Below are 22998 nucleotides of genomic sequence, written 5' to 3'. Positions count from 1 at the left end.
ATGGGCTCGACTCATGAGCTTGCGCACGGGGTTGCGCACATGAGCAAAACCGTGATGCAAAAACGTGTCACATAGGCCCCAAATAGGCCCCGCCCATCACATTTCCCGACCCGGAAGAAGGGGTGAAAAGGGAGTATGCGCTGAGCAACCATACAAGTGGATGGGCGGGGATTTCAGGTGCCCTCTATATTAATTTTTAAACTCTATGGATAGAGGCCCTATACAATAAAGTGTGAAATTATAGCATCTAGGTCAGTGGTTATCACATTTTTTTTCATGTCAAGGCCAGTAGCCGCGGACCCCCATCTGAAAATATTTGGTGCCGCGGACCCCCATCTGAAAATATTTGGTGCCACGGACCCCCATTTGCGTTCGCATTTTTTTCCAAGATATTTTGAAAATAGCCGATCTACAAGCTCACAATCAGCCGCGGACTGGCCATTTGGCTCCTGTTTTAGGATTATTACGGTCATTTCCGGGTCGCGCGGCCCAATTATTAGTTACGTTAATGATTGGGCTGGGATGCTTCCCAGCAGGGGCTAGGGTGACCACCTTCAAACAGGTCCATTGAGGGACAGATGAACCCGTTTCGCGGGACACATGCACGAGGACCCCCTGCGCGCGCGCAATTTTTTTTTGCGGTTCTGGGCGGATTGGGTTCGTTTTTTTCCAGTTTTTGGTTTCTTTATTTCGGTTTTAGGGTTAGGATTAGGGTTAGGTTAGGGTTATGTTATTTAATTCTTATTTTTGCCTGATTTTACCGATTTATTATCAAAATAAAATTATTATTATTATTTTTTTTATATCTTTGATTTTCGGGACATTGCTCTGCTTGTGCTGGACGCGGGACACAGGGTCCAATTTCGGGACTGTCCCGCGAATTTCGGGACGGGTGGTCACCCTAGCAGGGGCCTCAGTGCGGCTGCAGAGTTCATGTGCAGCCTAGGTGCTGGGCTGAAACAGTGAACCCCCCCCCCCCCCCCGTTGACAAAACGACCCGGGGGGTGGTGGGCCGGTCCGGACCAAAATGCCAGGGCTGAATTTTGGTCCCAGTCCGGCCCTGCTCACAATGCGTCGTGAGCTTGTAGATCTGCGATTTTCGAATAGCCAGATACACAGAGGTGAAAGAGGTTCAAATGATTTTTATTCTGCATTCATTTATTTTGCTCAAGGAGCCCTGGGGATCCCCGGAGCACACTTTGAGAACCACTGTTCTCGTAACTTACTTGCTACAGCATCATGTTATTTTGACTGATGTCTATCCATGTTGGGGACTCTGGATATCTATCTATGTCTATACATGCAGGGAATATATCTGCCTGCCTGCCTGCCTGCGTGCGTGCGTGCGTACCTATCCCCTGCATATCTTGAGAACCATCTGACCGATTTCAAATTTGGCATGTGTATTATCGAGGACGCAAGTGTGTAATCGGTGCTGTCACCAAAGACTGGTCTCCAATTACTATGATAATGGCTACTGTTGCATAAGCACTCTGACGGGTACAATGGGTACTCGTAGAACAAGTACAACAGGCATTGCGTAATCCGGAGGGGCTTGCGTTCCAAACGGGCATCGGTCTAGTATCAATTAATTTAAAACGGTTTGCCGTCTCCTCTTCACGGGCCTTGCTTTTCTTTTCTCTCTCCTTCGTTCAGCTCCACATTTTCTGTTTTTCTTAACTCCAATTCTGCCACGGACGTAATAAACGTATTTTTTTTTAAATTTGATTTTATAAAAGATCTCACTCTTCTTTATCACTCGCAGTGACTACTTTCACTGTAACTCACCCGGATACGGAAATAACGTCAATCCAAGAATTCCGTTTCCGTCTTCTCCCTGTTTAACTCTGTCATTGAAAACGGCTCTTTCTCGGCTTGCCTTTTTTTTCTCACCGTGTTCCACCAGACAAGCCAGTTTACAAACTGCTGCTACAGGAGAAGTGAATGTCGCGGATTGAATATTTGTTCTCTGGGCCACTCACACATCTACCTGTGCAATTTTGACGAGAAATGGCGTGTTTACACAGGGCTGCATGAGAAGGGCTCCAAGCCGATCGGAATGTTTGTTGACTGGGCGTTACACACACATACCTTGTCTGTTTACAAACGATCGGACTTGCGATCATAATGCATATACTTTGTTTGTGACCTGATGAAAGTAAAAAAAAAATACGAATATTGCTGGCAGTGGGCAAACACAGCCAGAAATAAATCTGTCAGTGAATGAGTTATTGGGAATGATAGATAACGTAACGTTACTTGTCAAATGTAGTTCACACATCCGCTAAGACCACGTCTGATCTTCTCACAGCAGCAATGCCCTTGGGGGCGGCGTGAAGCCAAACAAGACAAACAAATCATGGTTCTTAAAAAACCCAAAAGGAAAACGATCACTGACATTTTGATCAGTCGCCGGCCCCAATTCTTTCTCTGACTGCAGGAGGGCAGTTCTCACCTTCTCTCATCCCCCGCTCAATGCAACCTGACCACTTAAACTTAGTTCACCAGAGTCTTTTCTAATGATTTCCTTCTACACTAAATATCTTCGCCGGAAATAGCAGATCTACAAGGTCTCGTGACGCGTTGTGAGCCTGCAGATCTAATAGGGACGCTAGAGTCCATATGGTTGGATGGATACAAAATGTAATTAAATTCACTCTTTCATGGCTTGCCATGTTTTTGTCCTGTGATTTAACAGGCCATGACTGCAGACCACATCAGTGATTACCCCAGCAGGCCATCGGGAAATGACTCATGAAGTTCATTTATAACCGGGCTGTGCGTGCTCCGGTACTCTTCTCCCAGACGACTGAGTATAACCTGCGTGCCGCTGACGTCAGCCCGGTGAGGCCGTCTGTCTGTCCTCCAAAAGCGATATTTGATTTGACTGGAGCTCCTAAGCGGAGCGAGTGGAAAAACGTTGCTTTGAATGATACGAATCACAAATCATTGCCTCGGGGCGCTGAACCATCCAAGAGCCATTGTGAAGTAACAATAGCTTGAAAGCTCAACAGGCCCCGACCAATCTGCCTGGATGGTAATCGATTGTTCACACAGTCCGTGGGTGGAATGGATGTCTCAAGCAGTGTTGCCAGATTATGTGAGAGAAACAGGCAACCAGAGAGAGAGAGAGAGAGAGAGAGAGAGAGAGAGAGACTTTTTCTTCTGAACGACTGTGGAATAAGAAGTAACAGAGATCCCTGGCTTTATTGATAGATGTTAAAACATATGATGAACAGTGTTTCAGTTAAACTAAAACGGACGATATTAGATACACCAGAGATGTTGGACACATTTAAGCACTTAAACCCTCTAGACTTAGTAAACTGGACCTGAGCTGGCTCTATACTTGGAGCGCCCGGAGCTGTCTCTACAGCAACTCTCTTCACCAAAAATAACAGGCTGCGACACCACGATAATATTGACCAATCCGATACATGTGAGCAAAGGTTAAACCACCACCGCTATTCAGTGCAGCCACATTTTTTTAAATAAATAATAAAATCAGTCCAGTCCCCCGCACCTCGCGACCACCGCGAGCGCGAGGCGAACCGAATTATCCCCCCCAAAAATCAACAAACCCACCCGAAATAACCCGAAAATGTTTGCACGGTCCACATGCACGCGCGTGTCCCTGATGTGTCCCCCCAGGTCATATTCCATTCCGGCGCCACTCACTGACTGACTGACAGACAGACAGACAGACAGACAGACAGACAGACAGACAGACAGACAGACAGACAGACAGACAGACAGACAGACAGACAAACAGACAGGAAAGGAGATAACGATAAAAGAAAAATGTAAGAAAAAGGTTAAAGAATGAATTGCCTGGAGTGCTTTCATTCTGTTAAATCCAGACTTAACTTAAGACCTCAGACAGAGGTTCCTTTTCCAAAAAAACAACACAGATAAGCCTGCTGGCTCAATTCGCTCAAAGCCTGAGCGGGGATGCAATGCAGAGATAAAAAATCTCCTGGCGGCAGGGATAATCTGTCCATCTACTTATAGGCCCTTGATGCCAGTTACTTCTTTGTGGGAAGGACAAAAAACATTTGCATGTGCTTAGACTTCGGGCGATAAGTCAATAGCAAAAATGGTGAAGAACAAATACCATGTTGCCTCTCATGAACTCTACCTTTGATTCACTCCAGGGAGCCACGGTTTGATGTTTACCTGATATCCTAGTTTCTTTGAGGCATTACATCGTTCTCTTTGCGTGTGACCATCAGTGGTGGAAAAAGTACTTGCATTTTTTACTTAAGTAAAAGTATCAATACTGCAATATAGAAGTACTCTGTTACAAGTAAAAGTCCGGAATAAAAAATGTACTTGAGTAAAAGTACAACAGTAAGTACTAAAATGTTTGAAAATAGCAGATCTACAAGCTCACAACGTGTCGCATCGGAGCTTGTAGATTGTCTATTTTCAAATAGCAAAGGTATAGAATAAGGCTAAAGTGGTTAATGTATGTTTTACAATGTAATAATTTATACCTGCAAAGTAACTAAAGTTTTTAAATAATTGTAGTGGAGTAAAATGTACTTCTACTGTACTTCTAAAATGTACTTCTACTCCATGTAATGGAGTAGAAGTAAAAGTATAGACAATTGGGAATGCTCCAGTAAAGTAAAAGTACCTCACAATTGTACTTAAGTACAGCACTTGAGTAAATGTACTTAGTTACTTTACACCACTGCCAGGGAGCCAGAGTTTGATGTTTACCCGCTATCCTAGTTTCTTTGAGGCATTACATGGTTCTCTTTGCCCTCTGCTTGTGTGACTATTTACCCTGTGGTTCATGCTTACTCAGCTCACTTTAATCTCACACGTAAGCCACTCTGGATAAGATAATTGCCTGAACGCCTAAATTGTAAATTGTCGTAATTCACTTAGTTCTGGAAGTAGAAGCAGAGCATAATATGCCCTGGTTCTGCGAAAGAGATCAACTGAATATCTCGGGATGCCATCCAGGCTCACCGGCGCCCCAACGTCCAGAAGTACATGACGTCCTTCTGGACATGTTGGATCACTTTGTGTTTGTTTAGATGATAGTTCGATCTTTTCCATAACCGTCTCCAAACTTGTCCAACAAGTCCTCCAATGGCTCCCGGAGAACCGCCTGACTGTCTCCTTCCTTGGCTACCTCATTGTTAGGGGTCAGATAAATATAGACCTACAGCCAAGGTGAGTGTCTTTTTTCATTTTTGGATTATTCTTTTTTTTTAATCCCGCGATTATGTAACCCTTATTTTTCACCCGGTGCCAATTTTCTAAGTGATCCTGGGCGCTACACTCCCCTCATTAGCCTATGGAGGCCAGGGCCGAGCTCATGCCTCCTTCAATGCATGAGAGCCAACTGACCTTCTTGTCACCTGACAGGGGGGAGTTTCTCTGGTTGGACGTAGCGCGTGGAAGGAACACGTTATTCCAACCAGTTCCTTTCCCCTCCATCAGGTGCCCCGGCTGTCATGGGGGAGGCGGTTTAGGATTACTACATGTTTTTGTGAGGGTATTAACTACCCTGAGCGACACAGGGAGAACATGCAAACTCCACACAGAGTAGGCCCTTTCGTCAACCCCACCTAGGGTATGGGCGCTGATGACGCGGAGGAGAAGACACGCCCCCAGCGTCCCCGGCGGGAATCGAACCCAGGACCCAGGACCCACCGTGCCCTCAAGGTGAGTATCTTTCCTAGACCTCAAGGACCGGTTCACCACTGCATGCATCGATCCCTATTCAGTAGGGCCCAACAAAGCAGTTTGCAGTTGAAGTGGATGCCTCGAACATCTGGAGTTGGCTGAAAAAGACCTGAGCAGCCCCTTCCTGACCCGGACTGACCATAAAAACCTGGCCTACATCCAGTCAGCCAAATGACTTTGCATGCATCTAGGCAGGCTCTCTTTCTAGTTTTTTTTTCTCTTTCATCTTAAGTTACCTACAGGTCTGGCTCCACAAAGGCACATTTAAGTGCATTCCAATGTAATAACCTGGATGCAGAGATTAAATTGAGTCCTTGCCCTGAGAAATTTTAAAGGCAGAACTAAATCCTGGCTACTTGAGAGGGTAGCAGAATGATTACATATTGTACGCCCCATATGTATTGCCTAATTGTATTTCAGGGCCACAACGCGTTGCGATGTGAGCTTGTCTGATATTTTCAAAACAAATATTGAAAAAAAAAAATGATTTTAACAACACTATCTGGTATCGGGGTCTCTGGCACAAAATATTTTTAGATGGGGATACACAGACAATAACACATTAATTTGGGGTGGGGGGGGGTTCTTGACATGAAAATGTTGAAGAACCACTGGTTTAAACAGCATCAGGAAGCAAGCCCAAATAAGCAACTACACTTTAGAAACAAGCCCAAAAAAAAGCAACCCGCAACTACCAATTGAGAGATTTTTTCCTCTGAACGACTGTGGAATAAGAAGTAAAGCTAGAGATCCCTGGCTTTATTGAAAGATGTTAAAACATATGATGAACTGTGTTTCAGTTAAACTAAAGCGGACAATATTAGATACACCAGAGATGTTGGACACTTTGGACATTTAAGCACTTAAACCCTCTAAACTGGACCTGAGCTGGTTCTATACTTGGAGCGCCTGGAGCTGTCTACAGCAAAAATACCCCCCCCCCACCCCCCCGGGTTGTCTTGTTTGTCCCAGATATTGTCAGGCCACGTGTGCTTCAATGGGCTTACTCTGGCCTTCCTCCATAGACAGTTTTGTTGGCTATCCTTGGAGGAGGACAATCTTTTGTCACTGCCTGTCCCGTCTGCGCTCAAAATAAAGTCGTCCACTCAGTCCAGTGGTGATGCTGTGTGTTCCTCCTCATCTCTGCTCTCACGTGGCTCTGGACGTAATCGCTAGTCTGCTTGCCTCGCTTGTAGATTGGACTGTTTCCGCTACTTTGGCCTGACACTGTTGTACACGACAAAATAGCTAGGAATTCTGGATCAATCAGCAATCGATAAGGCACATATGAGTCGAGACAATATTCTAGGTGGTGATAGTTTACGCTTTATGATATCATGGTCAGAAGTACATTGTCAGTGGTACGGTAGTTCTGCCTCAAGCACAGGGTAGAGATCATAGTAATATACTGTAGCTCAGGGCTATTCAATTGGCGGCCCGGGGGCCAAATCCGGCCGCCTAACGAGTTGGACTGGCCTGCGGAAGAATTCTAAACTTATCAAACTTATTGTACTTATTACTGGTAAAATAGCATGTTATACATCCTCCGGGAAGGTAGGTGGTGGTATGCACTCAAAAGACGCAATAAAAAGAAGAAGAAGAACAAGAAGGAAGCAGTCTAGTTTAGCTACATCACAGCATAACAATTTTGTGTCAAGTGTACATATGAGATTAATCCAATCCACTTGGATTAAAGCTTGGGGGGGGGGTTCCGGCCCCCGGCCCCCTGGTTTTCTGACAATGTGGTCCCCTGAACAATTTAATTGAATAGCCCTGCTGTAGCTGCTTGAAGGACAAACTGAACCATAACAAGATAGGCTGTACCAAAACAATAGCTATTAGGCCTAGTGGAGACATTTAGGCTCTTACTAATCTGAGTTCCCAGAAGTTTTCGCCAGCTCGGCGAGGAACTTCTGGGCCAGAGCCCTGGTATTTGTGGGCGGGATGTAACTTACGCTCAGAATCTGAGCGGACACGCCTCTTACCGGTCTGAGAGCTGTGCAACTCGTCTAAAAAGTCAGACGAGAGGCAAACAGCAGTACACAACAATGGCGGCCGCAATTTCTCAAGGGGAAATTGCTTCCCGTCGATCCTATTTAGATGCAACACCCAGTGCATGTGGATCCCGCCCCCTTTTCTTCATTGGCTGTTGATTTGAATCACAACGCAGTGGCCGCGCCCCTGCTGTCCAAGCTCCGACGCAATGCCTCCCAGACTAGGCTCTTACAAGCTGTCAAATATCATAATGTATTGTAGAAGTATTATAAGTGATGGTAAAATATAAAGGTTAGACATAAGCAGCCATACAATTTCTTCCTCGGGAGATACAAGGTTTGTGTCCAACAGTGACAATATCCAACTATGTGAACCCAAACACCAGCCTGCAGCTGTCTGTATATCTAGATGAATCCCAGAGACCCTATTCTGGGCATGTCATATTTGGCAAACATTCAGTGAAAATTGACAAGCTTGTTGTTTTCACCTCCCTTGCTTGTCTGTGTCTGCATTTGAGTTCTACAAATAAATAAAAAACTGTGTCGTACTCAGAAATAAAAGTTTTTCCTTTTATTGCTGCATATGCTTGAATGTTTCATCAATTCATGCAAAAAAATATTGACTTATTTTTCTGAGCAAGTTCTCTGCTTTTTGATTTGTTGAACAGTTTATTAGGACAACGCACCAGAGTGGTCAGAGTGCGGCGTTAACAGAAGCAAGCTTGTATTTGGGTTCTGCCCTGATCCGCGACAAAGTGGGGTTAGATTCCTGCACGGGGAAATCTGGATCAGCTAAACGCGGGAGTGTCTCTGAGTGAGTGCGTGCGAGTGTGCGTGCGTGTTGAAACGTAATGCCAATGATATTTGTGCATAAGGTAATACTTACAGATATTCAAGTTTACTGCAGTTCTTCAACAAGGAATAGTTGACCATCTGAATCTGGTTCCCAACGAGATCACTGACAGAGATAGAGACAGAGACAGAGACAGAGACAGAGGCATAGTCAGAGACAGAGGCATAGTCAGAGGCAGAGGCAGAGACAGAGACAGAGACAGAGACAGAGGCAGAGGCATAGTCAGAGGCAGAGACATAGGCAGAGGTAGAGGTAGAGACAGAGGCAGAGAGAGAGAGAGAATGGGGCAGTTAGTGACTATAGGGCAGTTAGTGACTATAGTGAAATAAGTGACTATAGTGAAATAAGTGAGAATGTGTGTGCGTGCGTGCGTGCGTGCGTGCGTGCGTGCGTGCGTGCGTGCGTGCGTGCGTGCGTGCGTGCGAGAGAGACAGCGAGAGAAAGGTCCCCATATTTTTAAAGACATGTTTTACTCAGAGAAGCGAAGTACACCATTTTTTCACCAGAGCCAGTGTAGCAGATGTGAGCCATCCGGCTTTTAAAGGTAAAGTTGGCAGAGAATCATTTACTTACATAGGAGCCACACAGTGGAATGACCTCGAAAACAGTGTCAAACTGACAACCAATCTGAGGACTTTTAAGCAGAAAACTAAATCATGTCTATTAGAAAAGGTTCCCCTATAGAGGGTCTTTAGACTAGGAAAGATAAGGTAGCACTTGTTTGTATGCATGTACTGCAGTGGTGGAAAAAGTACTTGAATTCTTTACTTAAGTAAAAGTACCAATACTGCAATATAGAAGTACTCTGTTACAAGTAAAAGTCCGGAATTCAAAATTTACTTGAGTAAAAGTACAAAAGTATTGGCATCAAAATATACTTAAAGTATCAAAAGTAAAAGTACAAAATATTTGAAAATAGCAGATCTACAAGCTCACAACGCGTCGCTTCGCGACGCGTTGTGAGCTTGTAGATCGGCTATTTTCAAACAGCCTATGTATAAAATAGGGTTAAAGTGGTTAATGTTTTATAATATCATAATTTAAATCTGAAAAGTAACTAGTAACTAAAGTTGTCAAATAATTGTAGTGGAGTAAAAGTACAATATTTGCCTCTGAGATGTAGTGGAGTAGAAGTAAAAGTATTGGAAATTGGAAATACTCAAGTAAAGTACAAATACCTCAACATTGTACTTAAGTACAGTACTTAAGTAAATGTACTTAGTTACTTTCCACCACTGGTACTGTGTATGTTACTTGTGTTCTTGTATTGTTTGTATGCATGTACTGTGTATGTCTAATGTTTTTGTATTGTTGCGTAACATGTAATGTGTACTGTGGCTGTACTGTGTATGTTACTTGTGTCTTTGTAGTGTGACGTTAGTTACATGTTTTGTACTGTAATGTATTTTAACGTATTGACTGTTAATTGTAAGAGGACCTCAACGGAAATAAGTCTCAGGACTTTCTTGTGTAATCCTCGAACTGCGGTGACCACGTGGTTTCGGCTTTTCAAATCAAATCAAATCAAATCAAATCAAAAAAGAAGAAAAATAACTACTTCATTATCTAGAGATTCACTCTGATTAATCTTAGTCTTCTACAGTTTTTCCTTGTGCACCTCATGAACCCTGTTCTCTGTCGACTGACATTGTTGGTCTGGGGGCACCAGACCGTTAAAACCTCCCGGCATGTCCGTGGCACCGGCTCTAACCAACCAGCACAAAACGCCTGCTGGGCTCCCATCTGCTAAACACGCTAAAAGTACTCTTTTTCTTTACAAAGTAAAAGTAGCAATACCACCATATAAAAATACTCTGTTACAAGTAAAAGTCCTGTACGTTCAACATTTTACGTCAGTAAAAGTAGAAAAGTATTGGCATCAAAATATACTTGAAGTACCAGCAGCAAATGTACAATTATCTTTTTTTCAGAAAATAGCTGATCTACAAGCTCACACCACGTTATTTCATATTTCAGCAGTACAATATTTGAGATGTAGGAGTAGATCAAATCAATTGGAAATACTTAAGTAAAGTAAAAAATGCAGTTAAGTACAATACTTGAGTACATAACCACTTAACTTAACTGGCTTTAACTCAGTGATAAGGTTTTTCTTGCTGAAAAATTGTCTGAAATAAGGTCAAGTATACATGATTTCAACATGCTTGAACATTTGGTTTAAGGCCTAATTTCAACTATTACTATACAACTTGAAGATGTCATAATGGCATAAACAATAAGTTGAAGGCTACATTTAGCAAGTTCAAATCATGCATACTTTACATTATGTCATACCATTTTCCAAAGCATTATTTTATTTGCTTTTTCATATTTTGGAAAGAATTGCCAATTTCAAACTGCAAAACATACATAGGCTACACAATACGTGTGTATGGCTGAATTATTGCATTTCGTTGTGATTATTGTATGAATGGGGTCTTGTATGTTACAGTAAGTGTAATGCAGTAATGCAGGTGTAAGACCTTTTGTGTTTGTATTATTGTGTGTTATAGTTATAGTTATATAAAGATTGCTATGCATTTCAGAGGTTTGGGGGGCTGGCTCCATCCCCTCCATCCCCGTGCGGCCGTAAGAGGTGTCCCTTATTTCAATTGCTGAAAGGTGGCAACCCTAGCTCACACTGTTTACAGTACTTTCCACCACTGGGGAAAATTAACAATTTTTTCATGGCAGCCTTATTGATATTAACAGGTGTTAACAATGATACTAACTGAAGCTCCCTTCCATAGCAGATGTTTTCCATCATGCACAATAGCAGCACCCTGACTACGTATGACCTGAATAGAACAGAACTTATTAGCATCATTGGTGTTTAAGAGAATTCTGTGAGGCCATGCACCTTGAGAATTTTGTTAATTTGGCGTGTCAACACAATTCTCAAGGTGCACGGCCTAACAGAATAACGAGAACAAGAAAACAGCCAGCACATGCACATACACAGCATGAGCTGGCAGTTTTCTTGTGGAGCCGTGAGTTCAGGTTATAACCTGGTTCCCTTTGGCTCTAACCCCCCGTCCTTTTCTACTGAGTAACCAGGGCCGTCCTTAGTATGAATGAATGAATGAATCGTTTATTTCGATTTTAAGCCATGTACAGAGTTAGTCCCAACAAATCGACTGAAAAGCTGTAGGCTGAAGCCGTAGCTTATGATGCCTACCCGTTTTGTCTTATAATATACTTAAAACAGAAACAATAAAACATCGATACAAAAGACAAAAACAAAGACAAAATGTGGTCGTTTCACATATACTAGACATAATATTTTATGGTTTATAATTAAGTTTTATATTTATCTACTATAAACATTTTCTTGAATGTATAGATTGAACTGCACATTTTTAGGTCGTTATCACAACTATTCCATATTTCTCTTGCCATAACCGATGTACATCTCCTTTTAATGATTGTTCTAGCTTTAGGCATTTCGTACATAAGTACAACCCTCAGCTCATACCGGTTTTCTTTCATATGGAACAATTGCTGAATGCAGCATGGAAGCAATTTCTGTTGTGCTTTGAGGGCTAATAAAACTGTTTTCTGAGCTACTATATCATATGTTGTGTGTTTAAGTATTATATCTCTGCTGTCGAGCAGAAACCAGCTAACTCCAAAATGTAGATTTTTCAGGAAATGAGAGAGAGAGAAAAACAAATGGGGTTCAGAGGTTTTGTTCATCATTGATAAGAACAGCTGAATGGACCTCTTTTCATTGGTTCAATATTTGTTTTACCAACACACAGACGTAAAGGGTGTTCAATAGCACTGATTTATGAAGAAAAAAATAATTTAAAAAAATGGAGTTGGTTTCTGACCAACAACAACGATATTTAATAATGAGTTTATTAGTCGGTTTATAATATTCTGATCTATTTATTATTCGTATGGCTCTCTTCTGTAATATAAAAATAGGTTGAAGTGCCAGCTTCCTCTCTCGGATTTCGGGAGGTGTAGTTCCAGACTCTATAGCATTCAGAGATTGTGGAATAGTTGTCTGGCTACGCGAGACTAGCTGCTATGCAACATATCACTATTGCACCTAGGCCACTAGAAACACCTATCACTGCACTATATACAGGCTCCCTGTGTCACATCAGAGATAGGAGCAGTACTGCATAATGCAGAAGAGCAGCAAGTTAGATGGGAAATCAGTGAGCCAACTTTGATATCCAGCGACAGTGAGGAGGGGGAAGCAGGAAAAAAGTGTCTGCTGCCTCCAACAGCTCAGGTCAGAGGGGGGGGGGGTGGGGTCAGAACAGAATCAGAATCAGAATCAAAATCAGTTTTATGCGACAATGTTAAGAAAGAGCTTATTGATTACTGGGGGGAAATTCGTCTTTTGGATTAATACATCACTCACTGTCCTACGTCGGAATGGGGAATGGCTCTATTCTGGACACAGGGTTTCATCCACTGGTTTCCTCATCAGATGGTAAGATGTATTAGGCTATTGTGTGTGGCGTTCATGTGATATACAGTACAGTAGCCTAAAGTATTATAAATGAAACACTGGAGGCGTGTCTGTGGCTCCAGCGACATTAAGGCATGACAGTCTCAAAGATGTCTGTCGTGCATGTCTGGCCAAGCTTAACCTCGGATGGCAGGCTTTTCTCAGAAAGCAAGCCTGGGGAATATGTTTAAGTGAAAAGTGATACAGTATGAGTCATGTTTATATTGTGCGGTGCACAAAACCTAAGGCAATGTTTAAAAAACGTTTCTCTTCCAATTTTGCTGATGGATATAAATTGCCCGATCTAGTTTTAGGCCACAACCGGTTGGCAGTGGTGGAAAGTAACTTAAGTACATTTACTTAAGTACTGTACTTAACACATTTAGTGGCAGAGGTTTTTTAAAACAGGGTACATCCAGTGCCAGCGCTTCTTACCGTTTACGCTGATCTGTTTAGAACGTTAGAAGCCTCCACGAGGACGCAGATTAGATATTTCTTCTTTTTTTTTTAATTACATTTTTTATCCCACGATTTTTGTAACCCATTTTTTTCACCCGGTGCCAATTTCCTAAGTGATCCTGGGCGCTACACCAGCCCTACACCAGTATTACACCAGTCACCCCACAGTAGGGAGGCCAGGGCCGAGCTCATGCTTCCTTCAGGCATGAGAGCCAACTGACCTTCTTGTCACCTGACAGGGGGGAGTTTCCCTGGTTGGACGTAGCGCGTGGAAGGAACACGTTATTCCAACCAGTTCCCTTCCCCTCCATCAGGCGCCCCGGCTGTCATGGGGGAGGCGGTATAGTGACCAGGATTACTACATGTTTTTGTGAGGGTATTAACTACCCTAGGAGACACGGGGAGAACATGCAAACTCCACACAGAGTAGGCCCTTTCGCCAACCCCACCTAGGGTATGGGCGCTGATGACGCGGAGGAGAAGACACGCCCCCAGCGCCCACAGCGTCCCCGGCGGGAATCGAACCCAGGACCTTCTAGCTGTGAGGCGACAGCGCTCAGATTAGACATTTCTAACGCGATCCGCCATTGCAGAGTGATTGTGCGTTGAAAATGGCTCGTTTTCACCACGGTAAAAAGATATGGAGAACAGGACCTTTTTCTCAAGATCCTATCATTGGAGTGGACGGAAGGTAGGTTTTGGACTGGATTCACATCCGTCCATTGCAATTTACAGGATCCGCGGATCATTCCTAAGTTGTGTTAGAGCGACCCTACGTGTTCAAATAAAACTGAACACGTAGATCTACTGTTATGGCACTCGACGGATGTATTTGCAAAACCGTAAATCTCCGGTTTTGGCACTCAATGTGTTAAGTAAAATTTTGAGGTATTTGTACTTTACTTGAGTATTTCCAATTTCCAATACTTTTACTTCTACTCAACTACATCTCAGAGGCAAATATTGTACTTTTACTCCACTACAATTATTTGACAACTTTAGTTACTAGTTACTTTGCCGATATAAATTATTACATTATAAAACATTAACCACCACTTTAGCCCTATTTTATACATAGGCTATTTGAAAATAGCCGATCTACAAGCTCACAGCGTGTCTGTTAACGGCCAACCGTATTTGTATTTATTATTATATATTTGCATTTGGGTTATTTTAGTATAATTGTGATGCTTTAAGTTTGGAGTATTGTATTATTTGTGGCTTGTGTTTTATTGTTGCTTTTCTGTATTCCTTATAAGATGGAGACTGGTGTGAATGCTGTGAGACTGGGTGTGGTGCTGTTTGCTGGTGTGAGTGTGAAGTGGCTGATTGTTCACAGGCTGTGCAACAGATTGACAGGTCCAGCCTCTGGCCCTGTCCCCTGCTCTCATTCGTCACCCCTGTCCATGCCTAGCCTGGGCAGCATTCCTTTTCGGGTATATGATCCGGTTGGGAGCGGAAGTTGCCCTACGTCACCAAGCGCGTCATCCGCGTCATCAGCGACCGGATCGCGACAAACCGGAAAGACGTCTCATCCCAAAATAGGTCTGTCCTATAAAATCCTTGATGCGGCGTAGTTTAGCTTATTTTTTAAATATAAATGTGAATGTACTTTCCGGAGACTATTTAGCGTCTGTATTATCCGTATTATCCCACGGGGAAATTCTATTCCATTTAACACATTGGGTGCCAGAGGTTTATTAAAATATTATACGTGGAGTGCCTGCATTTCTTCCATCCACTTGCGTTATACGTTTCGTGCTGCAGAAGCCCCGACGCGGAAGTGCATGTAAACAAAGCGTGCGTGCGAGACGGCGGAGGGTCCCGACTAACGCCTGGAACAATAATATTTCCAACGCGATCCTCCATTGCAGCGTGATCGCCGATCGGAAACGGCTCGTTTCCACCACATTAAAAAGAAATGGAGATATTAAGCTTTTAGTCAAGGAGATAACATTGAAAACGCCGACCGGAAGGATTTTTGACATGGAGCCACATCCAGCCTCTTCTTCTCAGAAACTCCTTGGGTGATGTCAAAGTTTCGTTTTAGCGCCCCACGTGGGCCACTCGTATAAAAATAGAATTGGGTCAAAAACGGTCCGGACCGTTTTCGGCACTTCTCGTTTGGACCCTCAAAAACGGTCCGGACCGTTTTTGGCATTCAATGTGTTAAATGGGGATTGGGGAACCAAAACAAAGCGGCACCGCAAAACCGGATCGCGACAATCCGGAAAGAGGATTCTTTTTTCTTTCTTTTTTTCTCAGTAGGCGTGGCCTAGACCGGATCATATGGGTCTTTAGTAACGCAGACCAGGCTTTTCCTGGTGACGCGAGGTTAGTCCATGCCCTAGCCATGGTTGGCTGTGATCTGGAGTGCTCACCTATACAGCCTCACTCTGCCCAAGCAGCAGTGGGGACTGGCAGCTTATACAGCAGCAGAGACTCAAACCCTCTTGTCTTCCAGCCTTTTGTAACCCTTTTGTTTAGTTTGTTAGTTTTGCCACTCGTTAACTTTGAGTCATTCAGTTATGTGTATATTTTTAATTCATTCTTTGTTAATACTTGATTAATCACTAGGGGTGTTTGGTACTTTTGTTTGGTTCATCCAGTTCTTTGTTTGTTCCTGTTTTTATTTAGTTAGGTAAGTAAGTTTACAAATTGTGTATTTTCTTTTGGTTAGGATTTAGGTTAGGGGTAATATTTCTTTAGTAGTTAGTCCTTTTTACTAAATTGTAAACCGGCACCCTGAAGTCATTTAGCACTTATGGAAAAAGACTTGAAGTCTCTGCTAAATGAAAATAAAAGCAATTCACTTTTTAAAGAGCTGTTGTCCTCCATTATTATGTTACCTTCCTTAGGGGGGTCCTTAGGGGGTCGCAACAGCGTCGCATCGTGACGCGTTGTGAGCTTGTAGATCGGCTATTTTCAAACTTTTAGTACTTTTACTGGTACTTTGAGTACATTTGGATACCAATACTTTTGTACTTTTACTCAAGTAAATTTTGAATTCCGGACTTTTACTTGTAACAGCGTACTTCTACATTGCAGTATTGATACTTTTACTTAAGTAAAACATTTGAGTATACTTTTTCCACCACTGCCGGTTGGAATAACACAGATGTACTGTGGTCCTGTCACCACTCAATCACAGTTAAGCCGTGCCCCCAGCGAGTGAGCTGCTCCACTCTTTCAAGCGAGCATGGATCGAGGGCTGCATGGCCAAAGCGAGACCAAGACCAAGCTGGAGGCACTGTGGAGAAACAATCCAACCACAGACTGACAGAGAACTAGGTCGAGCAATTCATATCCATCAGCAAAAATTGGAAGAACAATGCATTTATCTCTCCCCCCCACCATGTCGCTCTGTCCTCGCTCTTCCACTATTTCCACTCTCCTAGCTCCGTCATGCTCTCTCTTTTTGTTAAGAAGTGCATGTACACAACACACACACGATAAATGCATGCACACAAAATGTCCACCTATCACAGAGATCCTTTGAAATACACTGGAACATACATAGCATCTAGACATCATGTAAATGTAACACACACACACACACACACACACACACACACACACACACACACACACACACACACACACACACACACACACACACACACACACACACACACACACACACACACACACACACACACACACACACACACACACACACACACACACTAGGGCATTAACGAATAGTGATTTATGGTATTCGAATTATTCGACCCAAAAGTATTCGAATAGTCGATTATTCGGTTTGATTAAATTTTTTTTTTTTTTTCAATTACATTGCTGACTCGACTCAAGGAATGCGAGTTGACGTCACACCAGAGCTCACAGCTGCGTGTCTGCGCTAGAAAAGCCACTAAAAAAAAGAAAATCTAAAAAATAAATAAAAAAAAAAGCTTTTTTTTCTTTTTTTTTTCGAATAGTCGAATAGTGGTTTGATAGTCGAATAGTCGGTTTGATATTCGAATATTCAAATATTCGACTATTCTGTGAATGCCCTAACACACACACACACACACACACACACACACACACACACACACTTGACTCACAGCCAGCCCAGAGCGGGCATGTGATGACAGAAGCTGATATGGGACAGCTGCTCTAGAGAGGCGTTCACCATGGACCTGCAGAGAAACACACACACGTTTGTATTACTAGACATGTGAGGACATCAGCATTTTAGGACCATTTAAGACCATTTCCATCACAATAGCCATTTCTCAAATTCTACTGTGGGGACATTTGGGCCTCACATTCATAGTAACGCGCGCACACACACACGCACACGCACACGCACACGTACACACACACACACACACACACGGATATTTTATATAGTCAAGTGAACATTGTAAATGAATTAGTGTTTAGATGAACTAATGTCAGAGTGTAGTTGCATTTGCCTCCTCCCACAGATTCATTTGGCTTACCTGCTGTAGACATCCTGACTCCTAGACACAAATTTGCATCCTTTTGTTTCACTTCACATGCTAAGGTGATAAGCAAATCGCTTGTCTGTGGTTGGGGGTGGCAAAAAGGAGATGAGCCAAGTGTTTCTTCTCCATGTGGGACAGAAGGTATTTTGATGCTGTGAGAATTGTTTGAAGTCGGTTGTATAAACCTGTAACCATTCAGAGTGTAACTGAGTTCAACTAGGTCTGTTTTCCAATGCGATTATGTGCTGAATTGTAAGTTCTGAACTCCTTTTGATATCAAAATATATCACTCATTCTTCTTAAACTGTGAACTTGTCTCTGCCTTATTTTGTCTATCTTATTTGACTGAGTCCCCATTCAGATCCTGTTTCCACCTTCTACTATACTTGTGGGGACATTTGGGCCTCACATGCATAGTACGCACGCATGTACACACACACACACACACACACACACACACACACACACACACACACACGCACGCACGCACGCACGCACGCACGCACGCACGCACGCACGCACGCACGCACGCACGCACGCACGCACGCACGCACGCACGCACGCACGCACGCACGCACGCACGCACGCACGCGCACACGCACACACACACACAGAAGGATGAGGAAGGCAGAGACAAGAAGGCAAACAGAATGAGAAGTGTGCCTCTCTTGTGAAGCGAGGCTCGTTTACGCCTGGCCACGGGCAGTCCTGGCCCGTGAGACCCCCCCCCCCCCCCTGGCATACCGACAGGCTTGGAATCGTAAATCATCCATCCTCGTCATCGTCAAACATGCGACACCACAGGACCGGCCCGTCGCATCGAGGCCTGACACAGTGGAGTCCCGTCACGTCCAACGGGTGCCGAGTGGTCAAATCCTGTGCCGACTCGTCACCCATTTGACCGGGCGGGCATGTCCGCCCGGTCCGTTTATGAAAAAATTGACATCATCTCCAGCATGAGATGCAGCACATTTGAAGTGGAAACAAGAGAACCGGGCGGATTGAAACAGGCACGTGAATAAAGGTGCGTACTGAGATGATCTGACACTTGCCCCCCACCCCTCTTCTTCTCCCCCCCCCCCCTCTTCTTTCTATGGAAATTAACGTTGCGATGGGAACGATGTACAAAAACGAATTTCACCCACTTCTTTACCTTGTAAACCTGTGATGTGACAATAAAACTGATTCTGATTCTGATTCTGACATAGCAGGACAGGATGACATCACATTAACTTAGGGAGGCAGGTCATGTTTTAATAAGGCTCTGGAGAACAGCATCTGCCAAAATGGTTTCTGTGAAGTGGAGTGAAATGCTCCAGCTCCTCCCGAAGCTTCCAAGATCACAGCGGTGCAACGTCACGACTGCTGTGGTTTGATTTGATTGGATTTATATGATGTTAGTTAAAAGAAAACACATGACATGTACCGTAGACATATCCGTCTCAGAAATAGGAACGTCAAGGATAAAACACAAGTCATAGACTAATATCCATTGTGTTCCTTGATCTCCGACAAACAAAGTAAAACTGAACTAAATTAAACAAAACAAAACAAGAAGAATGTGCACAGGTCTCCGCCAGGCCAGGTAGCTTATTGTGGGCCAGCAAAGTTTGGAATCGGGAATTTTGTTCAAAACGGACCACTCCTGCAAACTTTGAAAGCCAATCAGGATTGAATATGAAAAAAAAAACAGACAGATCCGTCTTGATCACATGACTACAGAGATAAGTGTACCGATTTGCATGATGTTTGGACAAAATCTGTAGGAGTAATATTGAGAAAATGTGTTTTGCAGAAATCAGCCTCCTGGTGGCACTATAAGAGATCAGACGCACGCACGCACGCACGCACGCACGCACGCACGCACGCACGCACGCACGCACGCACGCACGCACGCACGCACTCACGCACGCACGCACGCACGCACGCACGCACGCACGCACGCACGCACGCACGCACGCACGCACGCACACACACATACACACACACAGACGGATGGACAGGGGCAAAAACATAGTCACCGGCCCACGCCTTCGGCCTGGTGGAGACAACAAAACAAAACATTACAACTCAAAACAACACAACACAACAGGCATTGGCACATAACACACAATTAAAAAACGATTGTACATACGATTGTACTCAACGCAATACATTGTGATCGTGCAGATCGGCTATTTTCGCTGAATGTTCTAATACTATGACATAACCACAATAGGGACGCTATGGTTTACAGTATGTGGTTAACATGACTAATGGTTCTGATAGGTCTAGATTAACATCTATTTTATATATAGACCCCTTAACAGACGACGTCACACTGATAAGAACCAGCATGCGTGCAACCAGTATGCGTGCAATGAAACCCATTCTATCAGGTCTCGCTAGGACGCGCCTCACTAGCCAACACCCGAAACAACAGGTTGGGAATTGATTGCGTGATTGCGTGAAACAATCACCTGTGCGTCCAGTCTCAATGTTAGTAAACAAATAATTGGTCTATATCAGATTTTCAGTCACCGTGTCTCTGTTCATTTGGCTGCGCGCTCCTCCTCTATTTGCGATCCTGCTGAACAAACATCCTCTCAGAATTCAAGCCATCGGGTTCAAAACTCATTAGCACAGATGCATATTAACACTTTTCAAAAGAGGGCAACACACTCACAGGTACTGGAGAGACTGGAGTCCACGGAAAGTGTCGTGAGACAGCCTTGTTAGAGGGTTATGATCCAAGAACCTGACAAAACAAACAAACAAACAAACAAACAAACAAACAAACATAAAACACATTACAAACATAACATTTCCCATCAATGTTACTAGCGTAGATGCATATTACAAGCTCACAGTGAGTCGTATCGCGACACCTTTTGAGTTATTTTAGTTGCAAGCTACTTTTGAAGATTTTAAGTACTGGCATACGTATTAAGGTAAGAAAATCTAGTCTGAAGTTTGTCAAAAACCCATCCGATTGCGTTAAAATAAATACTTTCTGACACCTGCAGGACCGGAAAAGAAATGTTCAGAACCCAAGATATCATTATCTGAAGATTTGCAGCCCCATCCACTCTTTGTTTAACTTATAACTGAAAAAGGCTGTATCTCGCTTCCTAAGCACTTTTTTTTTACTTTGAAAAAAAAAATTGCTGGCAGTTTAGAGAACATATTCTTTTATTTCATTGGCACTGAGAGAGTTAATATAGGGGGGCGGGGCTAAGGTCGCATTTTTGGAATTATTTTGGAACTGTCTGTTCAAAAATCTCAAGCTGGCCCTACTGCAATGTAGAAGTACTCTGTTACAAGTAAAAGTCCGGAATTCTAAATTTACTTGAGTTAAAGTACAAAAGTATTGGCATCAAAATGTACTTAAAGTACAAAAAGTAAAAGTACTAAAATGTTTGAAAATAGCAGATCTACAAGCTCACAACGTGTCGCGATGCGACGCGTTGTGAGCTTGTAGATCGGCTATTTTCAAATAGCCTATGTATAAAATAGGGCTAAAGTGGTTAATGTATGTTTTATAATGTAATAATTTATACCTGAAAAGTAACTAGTAACTAAAGTTTTCAAATAATTGTAGTGTGATACCTCAAAATTGTACTTAAGTACAGTACTTAAGTAAATGTACTTACACCACTGCTGGGATGGCAGGTTGAGAGTGGATGAAAGCATTGATTTTGTGCAACACAGACTCACGCAACCCCCCCATTCCCCCCTGAAATGGCCAAATGATGGTACGGAAGTGATTTTTAAAGACTTTGATGCTCATTCCATGAAGTTGGGCCCACTGACAAACTCTTGCCAAACTCTGTCAGGGCATGAAAAACCTTGAGGATTAACAAGTCACTGGATGTCAGCAAAGAACAAATATGAGCAGGGATTCAAATCAAAACAAGTACCAGCGTTTATCCCTTCTCTCTGTCAGAGAGGATAAACCTGAATTCTCTTAAGTGCACAATGGCGGGTGCCATAATTGTCACCAGTAATCCATCTTAAGGCAGTATGATAAACAGCGTCCTCAGACGCTTTGAGATTGATGGAGCAGCAATCCTACGAACAATGTCACCGCAATCCAAGACTAAGAGGAAAGTGGGTTCAATAATAGTTGAATCTTTTTTTTTTTACTAGTCTCTGTTTGGAGACACAATCATCTACATGAAATCTAAATGAGTTTGTCATCCAGCCAGATGCCGAGGTATTTATATTCAGAGACCCTCTAAATCGTAGAACCAGTTGCAGATATTATAAATACACTGTCAACGTCCGTGTTTCTAGCCTTGGTAAACAACATGAACTTTGTTTTGCTTGCGTTTAAGACAAGCCTGAGATCAATCAGGGCATCCTGGAGAGCATTAAAGGCAAGCTGCAGATTCCCAATGGCAAGAGCTCAACCGAGTTGGCAACACGGTCCTATCCACTTCCTTGTTAACGTAAAACTTAAAAATTCTGTATCTCGGCTCCTGAGTACTTTTTTTTTTTCAATGAAAAATCTCTGGCACCTCCCTTATGTAGTGGGATTGCATGAGCAATATGTCCAATAACGAGGGAAACAGCTTGAGGAAATAGAAATATTGAAAATAATATGTAATCTGCTACACAATAAGAGGTGCCGCTATCTTTAGGGGAAAGGGGTGTATTTTATTTTCTCCAGTCGAGCCCTTGTGATTTATGTTGTAGCAGTGCTTCCAGAACAACAGGAGTAGAGAGGGGCTGATCTATTTGTACAAACACAATCAACATTATCAAGTAAGTGGGGGTCCTCTGTATGTCTTGTTAAATAAAATAAAAGATACTTGATGAAGTACAAAATAAACACTTTTCAACAAAGATTGCACTATGCAGTTGGCAGGATAGAGAGCATTCTTTATTTATATGTCAGGCTTGAGAACATAATTTTTTTTGGTGTGTATTTGGAAAGAGATGTGTGAAAATATTTAAATATGTTTTCATGGGTCTGGGCATTCTTGCTCCAGAAAGAGAATCCTCCAGGAATATTGGCCACACTAAAAAGAGGACATTGCCTTCACAACAAATCAATAAAACACGTCATTATAATATGCCCATGGC

At 43.0% G+C, this 22998-nt stretch overlaps 1 protein-coding gene across 2 annotated transcripts in view; it reads right to left on the bottom strand.

Annotated features, from left to right (window-relative positions):
* The window catches only part of LOC308089996 (relaxin receptor 2-like), a 231202-nt gene that overhangs the window by 51259 nt on the left and 156945 nt on the right, over positions 1–22998 (bottom strand). For both annotated transcript variants that reach the window (XM_080435012.1, XM_080435011.1), the window contains exons 9-11: positions 20597–20668; positions 17545–17619; positions 8584–8655 (exon numbers count right to left, since the gene is read on the bottom strand). In XM_080435012.1, the coding sequence (XP_080291138.1) occupies positions 8584–8655; positions 17545–17619; positions 20597–20668 (219 nt within the window). The remainder of the gene's footprint in view (positions 1–8583; positions 8656–17544; positions 17620–20596; positions 20669–22998) is intronic.

This window comes from Gymnoscopelus braueri (assembly GCF_963280865.1).
Source record: "Gymnoscopelus braueri genome assembly, chromosome: 8".
NCBI lineage: Eukaryota > Metazoa > Chordata > Actinopteri > Myctophiformes > Myctophidae > Gymnoscopelus > Gymnoscopelus braueri.
Note: the sequence above shows the minus strand (reverse complement) of the source record. Positions and strands in the feature narration are given on the sequence as shown.